This window comes from Carettochelys insculpta, chromosome 4 (assembly GCF_033958435.1).
Source record: "Carettochelys insculpta isolate YL-2023 chromosome 4, ASM3395843v1, whole genome shotgun sequence".
Taxonomy (NCBI): Eukaryota; Metazoa; Chordata; order Testudines; family Carettochelyidae; genus Carettochelys; species Carettochelys insculpta.
In genome coordinates, this window is record NC_134140.1 from 135489066 (window position 1) to 135511604 (window position 22539).

Genomic DNA, 22539 nt, shown 5'->3' on the forward strand with positions numbered 1-22539 from the left:
ATATGGGAAGTGGATTTGCATAACTCTTCAGCGTGTGATCACATTGTGGCTAAATCTGATGAGCAACAATCAGAACATATTAAACCAGCTTATCAACCATTAAGATACAGCTAAACTTTAAGAAGCACAGAAAGACAGATGGACTCTGCTAATGAGTGCCACTGCACTTTATTAACATCTCTGACATTTTGTCAATGATGCTTGAGAGTCACTAACCAGTGACCCAATTGGCAAGACCTCAGAACATGGCAATTTTGAGTCACTTATTCACATATTTGTCTCCTATTTCTACAAGGCAGACATGACTTCATTAATGCTACTGGGCCAAATGTATTCCTGGACTTCAGCGCAATCAGTCAAGGGATGAATTTATTAATGGTATTACTGCGGTGCCTAAGAACCCCCAGAAATGACCAAGATCCCATTGCACAAGTCTAACACCGACAGATCCAGGTTGCTGGCCCCAGGGATAGAACCTGCGAGCATAGGGTCTAAAGCCCTGCACTCTACCACGAGCTAAAGACCAGCTGGCTCTCAGCTGAGGCCATAGAGCAGAGACTTCACTTACCCCAGATGAGGTCTCAGTGCCACTGGGTACTACACGAGACATGTCACAAACAAAACAAAAAGATAGTTCCTACCCTGAAGATCTTAGACACGTGAAAACCTTTTTGTTAGGGGAAGCTCTAGTGGTCTGAATTAATAAGAAAGTCATTCATAATTTAACTTCTCAGTAGCATTTTCCTGTAATCTCAGTCACACTATAACTGTTGTCATGGAGGAAAGGTACAAACAAATATCTTCCAGCATGAAACCCCCCCACAAAGAAAAACAACAACAAACAAAATGGACCACAGTAGTTCTCCTCATGTAAGATCCATATGATGGATTCTGAGTAATTCAAAAATCCAGGAGGTATTAATATTTCATTCATCTCAGACATGAATTAATCCTAAAGTAATTTCAAAGACACCATGGGATACATGTTCATTAACTCTCATAAAAAAGTTAGCTGACCTTGTTAGGCTTGTTAACATTTTTAGCTCACATTAAAATCACGTTAAACTTACACTTTTTAACTCTATCAAATGTTTACATATATATAATATGTAATGTGTGCGTGTGTGTGTGTATACACACACACACATGCACACATTACATATTATATATATGTAAACATTTGATAGAGTTAAAAAGTATAAGTTTAACATGATTTTAACTTATAAAAAGTATAAGTTTAACATGATGTATATATATATATATATATATATATATATATATATACACACACACACACACACACACACACACATATGCACACATAAACAAAGATGACTACAATCATGGTTACCCTTACAATCACTATGGCATAAAGAAGTACAGACAGATTTCTTGTTTCCCACAACGTATGCTACAACCAACCACTATATTAATTAACATGTTAAAACAAACCACAAACATGCTTTGCTGTTCTTTGTAACTGCAGGTCAGTAATCAGTATCATAGACCCCCAACAGCAGAGTTACAGGCTGTCTGATCTCATGGACACCCTGTGAAATTGGATGTAACTGATTACACCAGAGCAGGGACAAAACAAACGAATACTTTACTATGCCTCTGCTGCATCTCAAAGGTGGGCAGATCTGAGTTCCTGTCCAAGCCCCCACCCCTGCATGCAGTGCAGCCACTTGCAACTATTTAGGAGGGGAAGACACTGGGGCTGCCAGCCCAAAGCCTCAGAACAGGATGAAAACTGGGCTCTGCAGAGCTTTCACCAACCCTGCCCCACTCCGCCAAGAGCAGGAGGTGCTGCTTCTCCCAATCCACCCTCCATATGTATGCAATATCACCTGTGATGGGACAGGGGTAAGCTTGCAAATTGATGGTGCTGAGCTTAACTCCTGCCAACGCCTGACCTGGAATGTTAGCTGCTGGATCTGGAGCCCAAACAGCGCTTAGTTCAGGGTTACAAACAACCTCCATCCATGAAATGTCTAACACTGAGGTTCCACTGTAGAACTGTTCTGCCTAGAAACTGATATCCGCATTTGCTTTACCACTACGCTTGTAGCCCAAAGGATAGTCAACATTCCAATTAAAAAAAAAACAAACCAAATCTAGACTGCACACTAGACCATCATTGTTTAGCCACTGTTCCACTAGTAGATATTCATGATCCCTTCATTTTCCCATGTCCAAGACAGCAAATGACTTCCACTGAGCCTCTGACTAATGCAGATGTATAAAGTAGTCAGCAGGTGAGAATCATGCAACCCACAATGAATGACTAACCAAACTCAGCCTAAAGCAATGGTTATCCCCAGGACCATTCTTCCAATGGGTTGCTTACACATATGTGACTGCCAAGTGCTAGGCCAAATGAACTGGTAATAAAGTTTTGTGTCAGGATGAAATGCCTGTGGGGTTTTGGCTGTATATGAAGGAAAAATACAAGGCGACAGTGTACGGAATTTGTTTGGTCCCCTTTTGGTACAGATTGCAAAATCTCCCAAGATACCACAAGAGTGGCCAGCCCTTCTTGTGTGAAGCAGGAACAGGAGAAGACATCTTCCTTAACAACTGAATGGGTAAGTTCTGGGAAGAAAAGAATGAGTAAAGGATAGCAAAGTTAAAGGAGGAAGGACAGTAAAGGGATGAGGATGAAAATGAGGAGTCATTACTCATTCACCTCTCTCTCCCCTTTTTTCCCCTGCTACCTTCATCTCCTCTTTCCTTTCTTCTGTACTCTGTGATCTCCAAAGCCCTACTCTTGCAGTCTTAACTCTGGACTTACTCAAGCAGAACTCCCATTGATTTCACAGAGAACACTGCCAAAGGAAATCTTCAGGAAGGACAGGATGAGGCCTGGACCTTTTTACTAGTGTTAACGTTTTTCATAGCACCACTGCTGAATGTCCAGCACCCTGCAGACCCATATCTCCACCTCTCTTCTCTCTTCACTGAGAAGACTGCTGCTGGTGATGCGAATTCACCAGACCAGCCAGACAGTGGCAGAAGAACTTCAGTTCAACTGACAACAGACAGACAAAACTCAAGCCTACTTACCACTGACCTCTTATACCCACTGAGGTGCTAGAATGTTTCAGTGCAAACCTCCCCTCTTCCCTATTGCCGCCCCTTCCCAGCCTGCTGCTGGGAGGATGTTTGTTCTACGCTTGACTGTAGTTGCAACTGCGTTTTTTAAAGGAGCACAGATCCCACCGAGTGGCCTCCTCTCCCAGGTAATGCTGACTGAGTGCAGCGCAAAGGAAGGCCACCATTCTGAAGCACAGAGACTCGGATTAGAATGCATTGTGCATACAGGTGTGGAAAATAATCAAGGCACATGACAGAACATTTGACGCAACTCGTGCTTTTGCCAAACATGCACATCACTACTTTATTGGCCAGATTTTTGGTTCAGGGAGCATAGCCTCTTGCAGCCTTTTTCCTGGGCAGGGAAATACTGATTGTTCCAGAAGGAGGAAGTGCTACTGGGAGTGGGAGGAGACGCAGCAAGAGACAGAAAGGGGAGCACATCTGGAGCACCAAACAAGAGGACTGCAACAAGCAGGTCCTCACAGAGTGGAGCAGCTGAGAACCTGCCCAAAGCCTGGGAGGGCCCCCAGGACAGGAGTCAGGAGGAGCACTGTGCCAGGGAGGGATCCCCAGAGTACAACACCCGGGAGCAGGACCCAGTGTTCCAGCTGCCCACAGCTGTAGGAGGCACTGAGTACTGGGGCTTGTGACTTTGCAGTGGGGATAGGGAGGGAGGCTAGTAGCTAGTTTGGTGCGGAGGGTGTGGCTTTGCAAGGAGCAGCAAAAGCAGGCACCACAGAGGTTTGGTGAGGAAAATTTACTGGTGCCAAAGATGACCAGGGGCACCTGAGATGCCTCCCTTCACTGCACTATTCTGGTGCATGTGTTCACTCAAGAGGGAACAGGTGCCGCTGGGGTGGAAAGAACTTTCCCTGCCACTTTGCTGAGTGCGTCTCTTTTTGGCCAGAGCTGCTTGCAAATCCCACTCCATCTTGGCCAAAGGGGTGCTAAAGTTATGGTTGGGTACTCAGCAACTGAGCATTTCACTATCTGTATTCCCTTGTGGGAGGTGGTTGGGCAGAAACCACAAGAGCTCACCGCCCATGTGAATACCTGTACATAACACGAGCCAGGCTTGCAAAATCTGACACTTCAACACCTGCTAATAGTGCATGAACATACAGTCAAAGGTATCTTTTACATGCACAAAAAAAGTCTTTAATTTTTCCCGTGTTGACAACCTACCTCAACACCCATGTCACTGGGCACCTCTACCAGCAGGTGTCATCTCACATAACAGAAGCAAGGAAGCAAAATGTGTCTGATGGTGAAAATGGCTGCAGTGACAGACACAGCTTTTCTAGAAGCTAAGTTCTTCTTTGATCACATCAGATGCCTCCCAGAGGAAGCGTTCACTAACATTCTAAGCCAGGAACCATTTTCATGTCTCAAAAAGGGTACAAGGCGGGCCATTTATGCCTCTCCATAAAATAACCACAGACCTGCACTATGCCTTTTAAAACAGATGTGTGCCAAGAGAATCATTGGACCTGGAATTTGACCTCATGTATGATTTATGTGCCCTCTTCTCTGATTACACACATATAAACAGAGCAGGCTTTTTCTCGGTTCAGAATTAATACCAGATGACAAAATGGGCCAGGTACCAGGAGGGAGAAAGTTACAGTGAAAGCTCCTTCCCATTAACAGGACCATTCATTCATGTGGCCACGGTTCCACATGGGAGCCGGGTATAAATTATGGATTTGACATCTAGTTATAGATGATTATATTTGACATAATGAAGTTATAATGGAAGGAGTTTGCACGTTGTTTGGTTATTAAGTGCCCATTTATTGTCCCTGCACCAGGTGCAATGGTGATAGGCCACACAAATCATCTGGAAAAAATGCCGAAATGGGCTTCTTTACTGATGAAGTACCGCACATGTTTATTAATTTAACAGCTTGTCTTCTGCCTGCCCCATCTGCTCATTTAAAACAGCAATTTTGCCCTATAAATATTTCAGAAGAAAGTTTGGCCAAAAATATTTGTTGGGGGATGGGTAACAGGCTTGTTTGAAAAGCGGTTCATCTTGTGTACAGAATAACTTTCTGCTTCCAAAGTGGATTAGTTAGCTGATTTTTGTTAGTTAGTTTATTTGTATTCTTAATAGGACATTCACTTTAGATTAGTGCTGCCTGACTGTATGCCATCACGAATGACTCCCATCTCCAGCTGTTGCCAGTGTCAGATGGGAAAACAAAAAGTTCCACCGACGATGTCACAGTTCACAGTTCAGTAAAGTGTAAAATGAGGCTGTCTACTGAAGAAAATCTCTGAGGTAGAAGTCTATGTCTGTTTTAAGCTTACCACACATTATTACAGCTCATGGCAATTTATAAAGAGCCACATGCTAATAATCTCTAAGGGAGAACTCCCTTAGAATTAGAAGATTAACTGGTATAAATTTAAACAAAACTCATTTTTAAAGAAGTAAGGACAACAGAAAAAGATTCTCTTTAAAAGCAGTGAAAAAAAAATCACAATTTGATCTGATGCTGGTCTTAGTTCCATCAATACTTTCAAGCAGAAGCAGAAGCTTACAACACTTCCCATATCTGCATGCAGGATTTAGCATGACTTCTTGAAAAAAGTCTGTTAGCTCATGCTTTCTACTGGAGTGAACAGTTATCTTACAAATAAACAGCAATGCCCCACGGGACCCCTCTTAAATGGAAACACACATTCCAAGGAAGTAAGTGCAACAGTTCAGCAGCATTAGAAAAGACACCAAAAAAAAGACAAACAACTAACAGCTTGTGACTATGGGTAGTTACAACGTGCAGACTGGACTGCATTCATTAAAACTAACAGCAACACTGCAGGCTTCCTGAAAAGCTGCCTGGAGATTTGTTTATACAAGTCTGAGTCTCTAATAGTCACTTGCAAGGCTTATTTCTTAAAATATACAAAACATCCTGGTATGGGCCAAACTCAGCCCCACTGTAAGCTTTAGGGTTTCCGTGTGGTCTTGTGGGCTGAATCTGGCTCATGCAGCCAGATGTCCATACAAGATCAGGAACAGAGATTCAAGAGGTTCGGCATCCACAACAGAAGACAGACTTTTCAGAAGAGTTTCCTTCCCATGCAGGCACTTCCATGAGGGTCAGATTTTTCAGAAGGTCTCAGCACTCAGCCATACATTGTGTGTCACTGATGGCCACGTTTTCAGGAGAACTCAGCTCCCAACCTGCTACCCTCTTTTGAAAAGCTGGCTCTGATTATCAGTGGTGACAATTTCAAAAATACCAGCTCTAGTGATGAAGAGCTAAGTACAGCAAGACAGCCATTAGTATTCTCACCAGTAATAATAATAATAATAATAATAATAATAATAACAACAATAACAATAATAATAATAATACACTAAAGGAGATCCTCCAAGTTATGAACACAAGAATGATTAACTGACTGGTAAACAACACACATCATCTGGAACTGCAGATACACAACTGGGCAGCAGCAAAGAAAAAAATGCAGTAAAGGCAGAAAAAAAATGCAGTAAAGGCAAAAGTTGTTTAATAATAATTTGTCAAGGTAAAGAAACTATTTCTGGGATTGCTTCATTTAAATCATGGGTGTCCAACCTTTTGGCTTGCCTGGGCCGCATTGAATGAAGATAGTCTTGGGCCGCGTACAAAATATATAATATAGTTAATGTATATAAATCACATAATAATGTTAAAAGTTTACGATCTTGTGGGGCCGCATTACTAGCTGCCCCAGGCCGCAGGTTGGACACGCCTGATTTAAACGAACCTGGTTAAAAGTTTCAAAACTATATTAAGTATATGTTCAATTTGAAAAGAAAATAAACTGTAACATTTTGATCAGATTTCCAAACATTTGAGTTACAAACAACGTCCCTTCCCGAGATGTTTGACCACTGAAAGCTTTAACCAATTCAGAAAGTACTTGAAAATGGCACATGCACAATTTCTGAAATGTATGGAGGATATTTTCACTAGCACAAGCCTCAGTATTTGTTGAAACCATTCACTGAAGGTAACTAAGTTGGAGAAGAAATATACTATTAATCAGTCTGAAATAACATTTTTGAGTAACCATTTAACACATTAAATAGTTTTTAGGTACACAAATCACACCGTGCTTGCCTGAAAAGCACAAGTGGCAATTCTGCTGGGAAAAACTTAAATTACTTTTCTTAGGTTGCTGTTTAGGTTACTCATTGCCTCTTTCAGCTACAAGGAAGTGAGAAGTCCTTGGAGTGGGCTGAACATCATCAAAGAACATTAGGTGCATCCAGGCTTGGGGAGAAGGATTTGGATTTGATTTTGTGGTGCTTCACCGAGAGCCCGCACTCATAAATCCAATGAATCAGCCCTTGTGTGATAAGCACCCCTCATCATTCAGCGACTGCATTACTGTGACACAAACTAAACTTCTGACATGTTTTTTCCGTCATCTCATTGTGTATATGCCAACTACAAGACACGCCTTTCCCATGAGCAGCAGAAAGCTTCTGACCGGGCAAGCTGGAGCCTTATGGGAGTGAACAATTCCGACAGATGGATGCTGGGTCCCACCTTCCCACAGAGCATGATCTTAGTGTTGGCTCTCCTCTGACAGACACTTGCTAGGGAGGTTCACCACACCAGTATAGACTGACTGAACTGAGCAGTAAGGCCGCTGAGGAAACATTCATGCTCTTAGCACTCAAAAACCATCTCACTGGATGAGTTTCTGTGAGATGACAATGTAGCTTAATAGGAACTGGTTAGTCCCACATCTAACGTCTCTGCCCAGGAAAATATCACACCAAAGAGAAGGCAGTCAGTCATCTGTGGCCATAAATAATGAAAGGAAGGCTGGAGAAAAAGGAAAAGGAAGGGCCCTGGAGAGAAACTAAAGGACAGTCTAAAAGCAAAGAGCGTTCTGTGCTTGGGGGTGGTTATTGCGATGCAGCTCCACCGCAGAAAATGAACAGCGTGGGAAATAGGGTTGTGATCTGGCTGCAGACACCACAGGCGGTGGGATTCTGAGCACCACACTCTTTGAGCAGGGCACAGAAGACACCAGAGCATCACACGGGGAGTGAGTCTCAGAATTTGCGACCACAAGTGCATGCATTCAGGGACATCATTTGCTACGGAGAGAGGGGACAGCCTCCACCCCATCTTGGTTTGAACCCCTGTAATATTCATAGAGACCTGAATATTGCACCACTGTGTATTCCACAAGCTCAGAGAAGAGACCAATGATCTGATGGAGGGTCTAAACTGGAGGGCTGCCTGGGGAAATCTGCATTGTGTGTCCCCTCTATTAACTTACCCATTGCTCATGTGTGAAACCGGGGCTTTTAAATGAGTGTGGCTTGCGTATTATGTTTTGAAAGTATTTCAGTTCAACTCGAACAATCTCCCGAGTCACCCATCCACTCTGAGGCTTTACCTCAAGGAATATTTTGCAGAACAATAGCTCAGCAGTAACAGTTATTGCCTTTGTCTGCCTAGCTTTAAAGCCAGGGATATATTTTATGCTTAAGATAATTCCAAGCATAGAGCAAAATCTGCTTCCATAAAGCTGTATAAATAACTTTAGCGTGTGGGTTCTGTGAGTTGAATTCAGTTCATTCATGGTGTTTTAGTGTCTGGCGGAATTTTAGTCCAAACACGACATTTCAGTTATTGCTTTATAAATTAATTCTGTAAAGCCTTCTTCAAAGACAGGACACTAGTGTCTCACTTATCTTTGGACTTCTTTACTATCATCAGAAACAAGCAAGCCCTTCTGGTAATTTAGGCTCTAATCTTCAGTTTATGAGAGCACTACCAGGGGATCCAGAAAGGTTTGATATCACAAATTAGTGATTAGCATTTAATGCTCAGAAAGAAAGAACTATTTGAGCCAATAAAAAAGGCTAATAACTGTCTGTTGAGGACAGGAAGTAAAAAACTCAAAAGGATAAACAGAGTTGCACTTATCTTTCAGCAGAACCCTCAGTCCAGACAGATAATATGTTCCAGACCGCGCACAACACAAAGAATAAGACAAAGCTGTGGTTGTTGCAGCACTACATCTTAACCAACAGAGCACAGGACTTATTTCCAGCCATCCTAGAGCTCAGCTACAGGAAAACTGTCTCCAGAATTAATTTGCAGGTGAGCAAATATAAACAATCATATAAACATAGTCCCGATTACTTCACTAAAGTTAGTTGTAGAAGTAATGCTTACAGGTTCTTCTTATATGAAACCAATTTAAAGCCATAATTTATTAAGAGGGGGAAGAACTTTAAAAGTGAATGTTGGTCTAGGGCCTTATTTTTATTAAATAATTTACAGTGTCATTAGCATGTTCCTTTAGCATGTAGAGTAGTGGTTCAAGGATATTATCTTTTAATGTATGGTGACCCTAATGTGGTAGGGAACTACTGAAGTTTACCCTCTATATAGTAAAGTGAACAGTTGGAAAAATGTGTTGCATACATCAGTCATAAAGGTAACTATCACCAGAGACAAACAAAAGAAGAGAGAGAGTAGAAATAAATCTACCAACAGAAAGTTGCACTTGAATATAACCTCTGCGAACAACAGCATTCAAAATGCACAATTTATTTTTGCTTATGCATGCAGAATTGGGACGCTTGTATTGTTGAAGCCATGCTTGGTTCAGTTTTAGGGTGATTCTAGTTAAAGGTGCAAGATGGACAGCAGTGCTCTTTCTGCTGCAGTTCGATGCAACAGCAAATGCACCTGGTGATAAATTAAGTGCTGAAGTGATGTAGAGCTGAAATTAAGACAGCCAAGAGGCAGCAGAGGCCACAGAAACATGGTGTAGAGGGAAGGAGAGGAGGAGACGGGGAAATGATAGTGATAATATAAGGCACGGCTGTTCTCTGGCCTGTATTGCATGGGGTGTCTGGTGAGATGATCACAGTGGTCCCTTCGGGCCTTAGCTCTTGGGCATTGATGAATCATCTCAGAGCCTAAGAGGCTGCTGCTAGATGGTATTGTGCAGCCGCTGAAGAGGACGACATCTGGCCCGGACCCAGCGCGTGTCACTGTAATTGGCCATGTTCGGTTCTGTTCCACACCTAAATTTCCCAAGGTGATAAACAAAAAGACTGTGGGTTGCGCATCACTTTTGTAAAAAAATATGTGATTAATATAAAAACAAAATTAAAATGGCAGAAGGGTGCTTCGAAGGCAGAGCGAGAGTATCACGTGAGATTTCTCCTTGGTGGTTTATGCCAGAGGAGGTAAGCTTGCAGCCTACTTTGTAATTTGAACCAGCTATTACTGGGGTCGCAAATGGTTACAACTACTGTGGTCATGGGAATGTGTACTGAGTAATGAACGGAAGAAGAAAAGCACTGAACGACACGAATAAGATGCAAATGAAGCATATGCTAATATAGAAAACAAAAACAGTACAATGCCGCTCTGGCAGGACTTGAGACATAGGCAAAGCCCCATTTCTTGGGAGACAGGCTTAGGGAAGCGCATGAATGAGCAGACTGGGAACAGAATGTCTGCCCTTGCTAAGAGAAGCGGGGTGGGGGCCCAAGGGAACCACTGACAATGGACAACAGAAGAGTGGATAAGATAGGCCTGGAAGATAAGATGTCGTAAAGAATAAGCCACCCATGGACCTTGTGTGGACAGAGCACACTGCATAGGGGTTGGTTCCTACGCAAGGCCCAAGCCAATCCCACAGCATGTGATGCAAGGTACAGTAAATAGAGTGGGATGTGTAAATGTATATAAAGAAGGAAGAGATTTGCTGGGAACCTCTGGAGGTTTGCTCTGTTTTATATCTGCCCCCTCTGGGTGAGTTGTAGCTTTTCTGTCTGCCAAATAAAGGAATCCGAGTGGTGAGGCTGGAGTCTAACCGAGTTCTGAGGAACTGCGTGGCAGAAGACTCAGGAGACATTCAGTAGAGGTGACTGAGGCCAGAAACACAGCTGCTTCTTCCTGGGGTATGACCCTCTCCCACCCTCTGCCCAGGATCCTAGAGTGTGCACATCGCAGGGGTTCTGAGCTCCCTGCTGACACATGGACGTTTCCTGCAGCTTTGCTCCTCTTTGCACAACCCAAGGGGCAGTGATCCCCATTGAACTTCAGCAGCGGTTCCCTTTGCAGCCACTCACTGGGCAGTTAGAAAAGAAGTGCAACCCAAGTAACGAATGCACTGTGGCTCTTTGTGCAGGTATGGCCCAGAAAATCAGTTTGACTGGGGCCAAGCCAGGTGGGCATGATGGCATAGTGTGTTGGGCGCATGCTGCTTTCGCCAGTCTCTCCAGCAGACCTGACTCATGTCATGACGTGGATATGTCATTCTGGAACTTGGCCAATGGGATGAATTTTGCCCTCCAGAAAGCAAATGCCAGAGGACTATGATAAGCCTGGGACTGTTGAATCAGTGGCTAAGCCCCTGACAACACCATGCTGATCCAGTTCTTTTGTTCTTCGGCAGACAACCATGGTGATGACTTAAGTGGAGCTATGCTATGTAGGTTCAGAATCACCACAGCTAACACCACAGAAAGTTCTGAGACACTGGAGGTTGGTGTTGCCCAACCTCAGGCATAATCTGCCTTGCTGGAGTCCTCTGTTAAAACAGGTCACAGAGCTAACAAAAAAAGATTCTGAGAGACAAGGTGACAACACCTATTCAGAGGCAGTGGAGAAAAAGCTGAAGAGCCTGGATATAAAATACATGTGGCCAAAAAGTAAACACCCATAGGAAAGTGAGAGAAAGTGAACCAGGGATTTATGGGATTTTGGATAATCAGCCCCACCTGTTTCAGAAGCAGTCCGCTTTCTTTCATGAGAAAGATCAGCCTGGGTAAGAGACAGCGAATTGGTCACTGACTTTCATGTCCCAGTTGATGGATGCAACTGCATTCTCTGAGCAACACACACGAAGATACTGGTTCCGCTATTTGTGAGCTCTACAGCTGCTCTGCATAAGCATGAACTCACTCTCACAGTGAAAGACAGCAGAAGCTTTAGATTTGAAGGGTAAAATCCAGGCCCCACTGACATTAGTGGCAAAATGCCCATGAACTTGAATGGGATCAGCACTGCACATACAGCATGCTGGAATTCAGGCTGCAAAGTTCTGGGGTAGCCTTTGGGAGCACAAATATGGGTCAGCACCCATGCACACACTGAGACTCCCGGTTTCCCAGTACTGGGGGTAATGGATGGGTACAGCGAATGAACCCTTTGGAAGTCAGATTCTGATCTACTTACTCACACAAAGAGGCACTGATGGGACTACTTTTCACACAAGACAGCAATCCCCTGGAGTAAAGATACCAGAATCCGCCCTGTGACTTCAGGGCAGGTGTGCACTAGTGGAGAAAGCTGACATCAGATAAGCAAATCCAGCTATGCGAATAGTGAAGCTGGATTAGGACAAGTTTCTCCCCCTGTCCCCACCGTGGGAGATCAACAGGAGAAACTCTCCCATTATCCTCCCTTAATCTGTGCGACTGCAATGAGTACTGGGATCAACGGGGTTTCCTTCCGTGTTCAACTTAGCAGGTTCTAGCAGACCCTAGACCAGCTAATCTGAACCCTGGAAGATTGTGTCAACCCAGCACCAAGTGTAGCCAAGACCTCAGTGAACTCCCACAGACCCAGACAACAGGGAATGTCATGGGCCCAGGGGCCACCTGTGCAGCATTCGTTGCAGAATCACAACCTTAGCGTGAACTTCTAGGCGCAGGGGCTGCTTTGCCCCCATGTTGTAAAGCACAGAAAACACTGATTAGCACCAACAAAGAATAATCAATGTGCCACGCCAGTAGAGAGTCACAGGTATCTGCTGCCAATTGTGTCTCTCTGTATACCACCCCTCTGCGCGTCTAGCAGGCCCCTCTGCTATGAGGGTGCCTGGGTGGAGACAACTGAAGAACAGGTCCTAGCCACACGTTGTCCCATTATAGTGTATTCCATTTTATAATTACACGTTGCATTTTGAATATGGTGTGCTCAGAGAAACACGTCATGTGTCAGATAGTCATGCAACAGGAGGAGGACAGGAAGTCCCATGCTGAATCAGACCCATGCTCTGTCTAGCGACGTGGCCTGCGTCAAGCCCGCAGTAGAGCATGCTGCTGCTGAGAGAGCTGCAAGTTATACTGCAGAAGGTAATCATGGGACATAGTGTCTGTAAGGAAATTCATTTCTGAATATTTCTTAGGTGCTCAAATGTATTTAAAGCCGTTCTAAACAATTTTCGAGATGGCAGACGGTTATACAATGGAAGCTACAGCTATTTAGGCACATCTGCTGAATGAACGAGAGGCAGAAAGGCAAGACTTGTGTATTGGGCACCATGGATGGTTTGAATAGGAGAGGCAGAGAATAGGTAGATGGTATATTAGACTGGTGCGGAGGTAGTCTACTCTGCATTGGACAGGGAAGACAGAAGGAAATAGTGATGGAAGCATCAGACACCAATAGGAGCCGAGTCCATGGCTGTTGATGACAACAATGAATTATTTCACTTCAAAAAGAGATAATCATCCCTTGCTACCTGACTAAATGTTACTCCCCACCACCGATGAAATGCACTGCCCTACTTTTAAAGTAAATCATCTCACACATTCCTGCAGGACAGCAAGAGACTTCTCCATATCCCTCCTTGGTCTGAAGCTATTGATCTTACTGCGATACCACCACATACTGCTGAATCAGTATCATAGAGCTGTCATAAGTGAGTACACACAGACTGAGTAATATAAGCACAGAAAAGATCTAAGAACTCCGCAAGCAATACGAGTATGGCTTTTTCATAGACAAGCTGCTTTCTGAAGCCCAGGCCAAAAACACACTGGGCTTTGTGGGACTTGGTAAGACAAGGGGGCAAATTCTCTAAATCAAGCTATGAAAAGGAGTCAGTGTGTGCTATGGGGACAGCCTCAGCACCCTCGAATTGCTGCAAGTCCATCGTTTCCTCCCATTCCTCGACCACCCCTCTGCCTGAATCAGCGTGCAGAGAGAGTTCCACCAAAACCAGCTATGCAGCGGAACTAGGCAGAGAGGTAACATTGCGAGAGAACTGATGGTGACAGTTCTCCAACACAAATGCATATTGTACTGTTTAGGAGAACTTAATGGCCCTGGGATAAAACAGTAAGCATAAATCTAGGCAAGGAACGGAGGGTAGGAGCCAATCTACTCTGGTGTAATTCTATTTAAATATATGGGATTAATTTTACCCTATGAGCGCCCTAGGCACACTGTAACTCTCTTCATGGAGGCTGTACTGCATAAACAAATAAAATATATTCATGCCTATGGTTATCTGACCATGCACAGAGACACAGCCTACATCACTGACTCACCCTTCAAAGGCGGTCTCTCCGGGTCCGAATCAAGATGGATAGGTGGAGCGATGTAGGAAACCTGCCCGTGGTGTGCCTGCCCTGTGGACAAATCAAGGCTTTTAGTGTCTGCTCTTTCACATTCAGATCTGTAAGGGTTTCAGTTCGACACCAACATCACAGAACACATTTCAAACATGACTAATGACAGGTGCAAACGTGTTCTACTTCATACTGTATGTTTCTTGCACATAAAACTTAGAATCATAGAATACTAGGACTGGAAGGGACCTTGAGAGGCCATCGAGTCCAGCCCCCTGCCCTCATGGCAGGTCCAAGAACTGTCTAGACCAACGCTGACAGACATTTATCTAACCTGTTCTTAAATATCTCCAGAGATGGAGATTCCGCAACCTCCCTAGGCAATTTATTCTAGTGTTTGACCACACTGAGAGTTAAGAACTTTTTCCTAATGTCCAACCTAAACCTCCCTTGCTGCAGTTTAAGCCCATTGCTTCTTGTTCTATCCTCAGGGGCCAAGAACAAAACCGCTATCATGTCCCCCCATACTTGTCTTTTTCCCAAACTAAACAAGCCCAATTCTTTCAGCCTTTCTTCACAGGTCGTTTTCTCTAGACATTTGATCATTCTTGTTGCTCTTTTCTGGACCCTTTCCAATGTCTCCATGGTGTTTCTTGAAATGTGGCACCCAGAACTGGACAGAATACTCCAACTGAGGCCTAACCAGTGCAGAGTAGAGCAGAAGAATGATTTCTCGTGTCCTGTTCACAACACATCTGTTAATGTATCCCAGAATCATGTTTGCCTTTTTTGCAACAGCATCACATTGTTGACTCATATTTAACTTACAGTCCACTATAATCCTTAGATCCCTTTCTGCCATACACCTTCCTAGATAGTCACCTCCCATTCTGTGTCTGTGAAACTGATTCTTACTTTCTAAGTGGAGCACTTTGCATTTGTCTTTATTAAACTTCCTGTTTACTTTAGACCATTTCTCCAATTTGTCCAGATCATTTTGAATGTTGACCCTATCGTCCAAAGCAGCTGCAACCCCTCCAAGCTTACTATCATCTGCAAACTTAATAAGCCTACTTTCTATGCCAATATCTAAATCATTGATGAAGATATTGAACAGCACTGGTCCCAAAACAGACCCCTGTGAAACCCCACTTAATGACAAAGATGAACCTTTCAACTTTGCAGTACATATATCACAATGTTTTTGCTTCTTGCAAAAAATATATTATTGTATGTTCAAATTTACCCACATCACTGACTTCCACACTTAGGATACGGCTCCACAAGCTTGTTTATCACCATGTTTCTCCTGGGATCCAACAGGAACTGTTACAGACAAGATTAGTTGCAATTTCACAATGAATTTTGCACTGCATTCTCTTAGAATCCCTCCTATTCAGCTTCGTTTGCAGATTATCTGTATTTAAAACTTGGGTGGGTGGAGAATATGCATTTTTTAACCTGACTCAAAATGGAAAATGGGCCATTCCAGGTTATAAAGCAATACTGACATGAGTCGCTTACAAAAGTTGATAGTGAAAGCATGGTGCAAACTTCAACGAATAGTGGCTTGGTATTTGGTCTACTTTAGATGCAAAGTTTGGGGTGCTGAAATTACAGTCACTTTCACTTGAAAGCTGTTTAACAGTCTACCTTGCAATGCAGTTCTTTAGTTGTAAAGACTTCCTTCTTCTCCAATGGACCACTAAGTAACTGCTTCTATTGTGCAACTTTTATTACATTAAAAATGAGTTATAATTCATTTATTTATTGTAACAATTTTCTGGACTGTTAATCTCTTTTTCTAAACAAGGAAAGTTAATGGTACAGAGATTATGATAACAGCTAGAATAACCTTCCCATTTCAAGTAATATTCATGCTGTAATAAAAACAGTTGATTCCTCTTATGAGGCACATTCCAAATAATTAATATGGCTCCCTGTTGACATCTGCTGTTGTTGCTCTAAGCAGTTTTCAAACTACCCTCATAGAGAGTGGAGAACTGATACAGTCTTCAGGGGTCTTCATAATGACATCTAAGAATACGGGGCAGGCACCATGCTGGTATAAGCAGTATAGTGAAGACATCTCTTCAGGGGTGTAAAACATTAAATGGAATGGAATGGACTATATTTACTGCTTTGCACTGAGACTGACTCAGATAATTTGCATTATTAGCTGCTGCAATAATTCTGTTATTCAGGTTTAAAATCCATGGATGCATCATAAACTCTGTGTTTGCTTTCAAGTGCTTTATCATAGGAAATCTGCATCATGCAAATTCATGTTTTATAACACATTAAAGGGCCTTTCACTTCTCAGTTGCATGTTTATATCTCATTCAATGTGAACAGCAAATAGAAGTCACCATCTGATAACTGTTCAGTCATGCAATAGAAATTAATTTGTTGGTGTCCCTCCAGTTTGCAGTAGATCCATTGTAATATCAAAGCTTTAATGGCCTAGAGGTATGGCTCCAACTTATGGTGCCAGAATCAAACCTTGGGGAAGTACTAGCAGAGGCCGTAAAAGGGAAAGGAGCTTTAAAAAGGAACCAGCAGCTGGGATTTGAGGCTACACAAATTCAGGCTAGAAATAAGACCATTTAAAAAAATAACACCCTGGGGGTAATTAATTACTGGAACAACTTATGAAGGATTGCAATGGATTCCCCATCACTATGCATTTTTAAATCAAGACTGGATATGGTCTAGTTCAGATAAGAATCAGGTCAAGGAAGTCATATGGTCTGTGTTATATACATCATCAAACTAGGCAACCTTAATGGTTATTTCTGGCCCCACTGCGTAAACAGGAGTCTGACCTGGCTGTACCTCAGCTGCCACACAACAATGCTCTTGGTCTAGATTAACATCCAGAGGTTTGTTTGTCACTCTGTGCTGGTTGCTTCCATTTCTGAATCACGGACCCAAAATTGCAGCAGACAACTCAAAGGTCTGCTGCATTCATGGATGGGATCCCACTCCTGGAGACCAGCGTGCAACACCACAGCTGATCTCGACACATCTTTGCTACAGCAGCTCACACATTCCCGAACAAGAGCACCTCTGACCATTTGCCATGCACAGATGACCAGTATCACCACAGACTTGACACATACTCCCCTATGGAGTGAAAGCATTAAGGGGAAAGAGAATCTAAAAACTATAAACAATCAGAAGCCTAATTTTGCAACTGTCTCTTTGTCTACTTGATTGCAGGTTCAGTTTGAACAGGATGGATTCTTTCTGGCGTGTGTCCAGAGTTGCCATGGACTGGCTTTGTCTGGTTTCCCCTCCCGCACTGTGCCTGAGGGGCACCATTCCAGAAAATAACCCATATGGTGAAAGAGCCTCCAACACCCGGAGGCTGCTTTACAATGCCTGCCAATTTTACAGAGCCTGGCTATCTCTCTGGTTATGGAGCCTGGATCTCAAGCTGTGACATCGACATGTGAGAAGATGACTTCAAGCCTAAACTCCTGGAGTCAAGTGACGACGAGAGAACATTTGTTTTCACTTTAAGGTACATTTCTAGTCCTTATTGTTGAAGAAAAATGCTTAGAAGTTTAAATGCTAAAAATCTCAAAAATTGAAAGAAATATCAAAAAAAAACCACTACGTTTCATATCCTCTTCCTTGCCTGTAAATCTCATGAGTTTTAAAGCCAGTCTCATGAGTTTTGAGCTGGCTTATGATTTTGGCCCGCCTAGGATTGACAGGGTTCTTAGACAGTACTGCTAAGTACGTATTCTTGTTTGCTAATATACTGCTAATACTTCTGAAGTTGATGGAACTATTGGAGTGAGTTTGTTGTGTCACATGTGATAACCCAGAATGGAGCACACTGTGGCTATGTCTACACTAGAGGGTTTTGTCAACAAAACCTGGGGAGCATCCAGATTACCAAGGACATTTTGTGGACAGTAAGTCACCAGAACGCAGCACTTTTGCCAACAGCTGTACCCCACTCTCCAAGAGGAGGGGCCACTGATGCATCCTACCACAATGTCACCCTCTGTAGAATGGATAACCTCATGGAGCAGTGGGTGCAGGATGACAGGAAATGGCAGCCTTGGGCCTGGGACTGGCTTGTGTCCCGCTCTGATGATGGCCCAGCTGCCGGTGGCTGCCAGCCCTGCTGCCCTGCACCTGCCAGTCGTTCTGGACCTCCTGTAGTGGCTGAGGGCCATGCCTGACCCCCCACCCCTGCTCCCGAGGCCCAGAATCCACCACATTTCTACCACCTCCCGCCTGCTCCCAGCCCCAACGGAAGCCCCTGAACCTGCTGCGGGAGGGGATCCCGAGGCCAACACCATTTGGGGTTCTGCTCCACCTCGGGTTCTTGGCTCCCCATCCCCCTATGTTTTGAGGCCCCCACCGACCCTGTCCCCCCCATCCAAGTTCTGATGACCCCCACTGTACAGAGTTTACTGCACTGCACTATTTGTAAATGTATATATTTTTTATTACACAGTTTTTTTTGCACTGGCTTTTCTTTGTTTCAGTGAAACAGTTATTTCAGAGCCACACCCACATCCCCCTTTCTTGGGTTGGGGGGAGAAGGGAGGGGTTGCAGTGGGGACAGAGTAGGGCTGGGGGCCTAAGGACCCCTGCTGTGGGGGCCCGGGGAGGGTTACTGGGGGCCATGGTCGAAGCTCTCCTTCAGGGCCTCCCAGATCCACATCCCATCCTGACAGGCCTGGTGTATCAGAGCTGTGCCCAGCTGTTCATACTCATGGCCAGCATCTGCCTCCAGCCCTGAGAGAAAGGCCTCTCCCATCCCCTCCATTATGTTGTGCAGGGCACAAAATGTGGCCACAAATTTGGGAACATTTTGCTCCCCCACATCCAAGCAGGTGAGCAGGCACCTGAAGCGTGTCTTGAGGAGGCTGAAGGTGCACTCATCTGCATCCTGGCCCAGTTAAAGTGGGCACTGAAGAGTTCCCAGCAGGGGGCCAGATGGCTGGTGTAAGGCTTTGTGAGCCAGGCCACAAGGCGTAGTCTGCGTCTCCCTTGATGCATAGGGGGAGCCAGCTTATGGCGAGAGATGAATGCCCCTGCCTTTATCCACTGGCACAGGCTGGAGTTGCAGAACACACAGGTGTCATGTGCCCAGCCCGATCACCCAATGTAAAAGTCTGTGAAATGGCCACAGTGGTCAACCAGGGCCTGCAGCATAATCAACAATATCCCTTTCAGTTTATATACTTGGCTGCACTATGCTCTGGGGCCCAGATCACGATGTGGGTCCCACTGATAGTCCCAATGCAGTTTGGGAACCCCAGGGCAGCAAATATGGCTACGGCTGCATCTACATCTCACATACAGATGACCTCCATAGCAGGATGCTGTTGATGGCTGTCATGACCTGCAGAGGGAGGGGACCAACCACACACATCAGGGACTGGGGGAAGGAGTCTCTGGGCCCAGCGGAGGGAGTCCCTGGCACCTTCTTGCCTCCCCCCTCCAAGCTTGCTGGGATTCCCCCGTGAGGCCACCCCCTCAGCAGCAGGGCTATGCAAGGGTGGGATGACAAGGTCCCCCAGCGGATGGGGCTGTCACCACACCCTAACCTCAGCCCTCAAACCTCCAACCCTATTTCTCAAGAATCCCCTTTAGGACACCTCCCTGGGACTACAGCTCAAGAGTACCTTACCTTCACGAGGAGGGCCCTGCCACTGGATTTGCCCACACCAAACTGGTTTCCCACTGAGCGGCAGTTGTTGGGGGTGACAAGCTTCCACAGGGTGACTGCAACCCACTTCTCCATGGGGATGGTGGGCTACAGCCGGGTGTCCTGTCTCTGGAGAGTGGGGGTGAGCCAGACACAGAAATTCAGGAATGTTGCCTTCTGAATGCAGAAGTTCTGGAGCCACTGCTGGTCATCCCACTGCCCCATGACCAGCCAGCCCCAGATGGAACTGGTGCAGTGCCTCCAGATCTACCTGTGCACCTGGGTGGGCAGGTGCAGGTGTGACCATGCAGCAGCAGTGGCTAGGTCTTCACAGGTGGTGTCAGGCTCGCCCTCCGTGAAGAGGACGACTGACATCAGCAGGTGCTGAAGCACTTCTGTGTGGGTCCAGCGCAAGCCTGGGGACTGCTCTGGCACCATGACTCACTGGAAAGAGCTGTGTCTCTCAGAAGACAATGAAAGACTGCTCTAGCAGCTGTGCTGTCCCTTGTGGAGGTAGGCGTGCCTCAGCGTGGGCAGGAACGGGTGTCTGGGGGGTTCCTTTCAGGGTGTGCCTTGCTGGAGCTCCAGGAGGAAATGCTGGATTGCAACCTTGACTGCTGTGGTTCTGGGTGGCCATTTTGGTGAGAGCACAGCCGGGCAGTGTGGGTGCTCTCTGTGGACAGAGGGGATTGAATGAGTGATCCGCTCTGCAGTCTGGATGCAGTCTGCAAAAGTTTTGCTGGACTATATCTTCCAACAAAGTCTTCTGTCAATAAATCGCTCTAATCTAGACATAGCCTGTGGGAATCATCATATCACTTGTGGCTAAGGCAAAACACTGTTTGAGAAGTAAGGCAGACTCATTCCAAAGTATTTAGAGAATTTCAAAAAAATAGCTAAAAAAAGGTCTTCATTACTGAAGGAATACAGAAGTCAAGATTGCTCTTTTGCTGATGAAATGTTGGGCATGCCTTGAATTTTAACAGTTTGCATGGCCCTCTTCAAAACCCATTATCTCTAACTCTCTGGTGCTTCTGAAGCTGCCTCTGGTAAAAGTGTAAGCAGATATCAAAAGTGATCATCACAGAAACCAAATGATAAACTTGCCAATTTCACATCTGATCTCCTCATTCAGATTTATTTTCTCCCTCGCCTCCCTTTCGTCTCATTTGTCATTGTTCTCCTCCATCACATTAGCAATGTCTGAAGGGGCATCAAAGTGGCGGCATGCTTCACTTGCTCAGGAAATGAAGTTAGTGATTGTGGATCAAAGGTCAGCGATAGGTCCCCCCCTACTGAAGGCAACAGGAAAAGGGGGACAGATTAAAACAAGGGATATACACCGAGCAGCAGCCTTCTGTTGTTTAAGGCTAGTGTTAAAAGTGATGGCCATTGATAGAAGCTGGGAGAATGTAACTCATTAAGCCTGATTGTGCTTTATGATGTTAGTGAATACTGAGAGTGACTGAGTGGAAGGCTTCAGAGCCACGATGAATTGCAGACGGTCGGGTGTGCAAGCAGGGGGTGTGCATGCATGCTGCAGAGGACAACACCTGCAGTGCCTTTTGTTTGTTTGTTTGTTTGTTTGTTTGTTTTTTGTTTTTGTTTTTCCAGGCCTGACACATGAAAAATAAACTCTGGCTGTGTAGTGAATTTAAAGACGACACTGTAGAAAAACATCACATGGGCGGAAAGACATCCATTTGTCAATGTCGAAACAGGCCTCTCCAGACTCCACTCCACTGATTGGTTCATAAGGTATAAAACCAACTGACAATTGTAGGGACCAGTCACAGAAATTACTGATACAACTAACATTAATTTATTTAGTCGATCGCATTAAGGACAAGCTGTCTTAAAAAAAGTCTGACAATGCTTATTGCCCACTGTTAGGCATTACAACTGACAGTGTAGCCAACTCTCAGGATTCTATGACAGGGCTTGAAACATTTAGCATCTTTTTTGAAAGCCTCAGCTTCTGGAGTCATAGGCAGAGGACAGAAACTCAAGATTTTTTTTTTTTTTGGTAAGATTTAATTCTATTCCTTGTTCTGTTACATGTTGGCTTACATATTAGGTGAACACTACACCCAACTTTTTCAACATCCTGTCAGATGGCAAACTCTTGTTCAGTAGAATATAGGTCTCTTTTTGGCATCATATTTTATCTTCTGACCAACTACCCATGATATTTACATGATTTTCTGGGATACGCCAGCTTGCGTTTCTAAGAGTGGAATTTCATTTTGTTTCATGCTCATATTGTTTAACCACTATGAATTCCTTTGTATTACCTCACTCCTCAGTGATGTTTCCAACGTCTCCCAATTTAGCATCATTTGTGAATCTAATTAAGACTGTTTGCCACCTCTCTCAAATCATTAATAAGAAGTTAAATAGCACTGAATCTAACACT

The 22539-nt window shown here is 44.4% G+C and overlaps 1 protein-coding gene across 10 annotated transcripts in view; it reads right to left on the minus strand.

Moving 5' to 3' along the window:
* The window catches only part of ADGRL3 (adhesion G protein-coupled receptor L3), a 738987-nt gene that overhangs the window by 222065 nt on the left and 494383 nt on the right, over positions 1 to 22539 (minus strand). For all 10 annotated transcript variants that reach the window (XM_074993922.1, XM_074993917.1, XM_074993919.1 and 7 more), the window contains one exon: positions 14426 to 14506. In XM_074993922.1, the coding sequence (XP_074850023.1) occupies positions 14426 to 14506 (81 nt within the window). The remainder of the gene's footprint in view (positions 1 to 14425; positions 14507 to 22539) is intronic.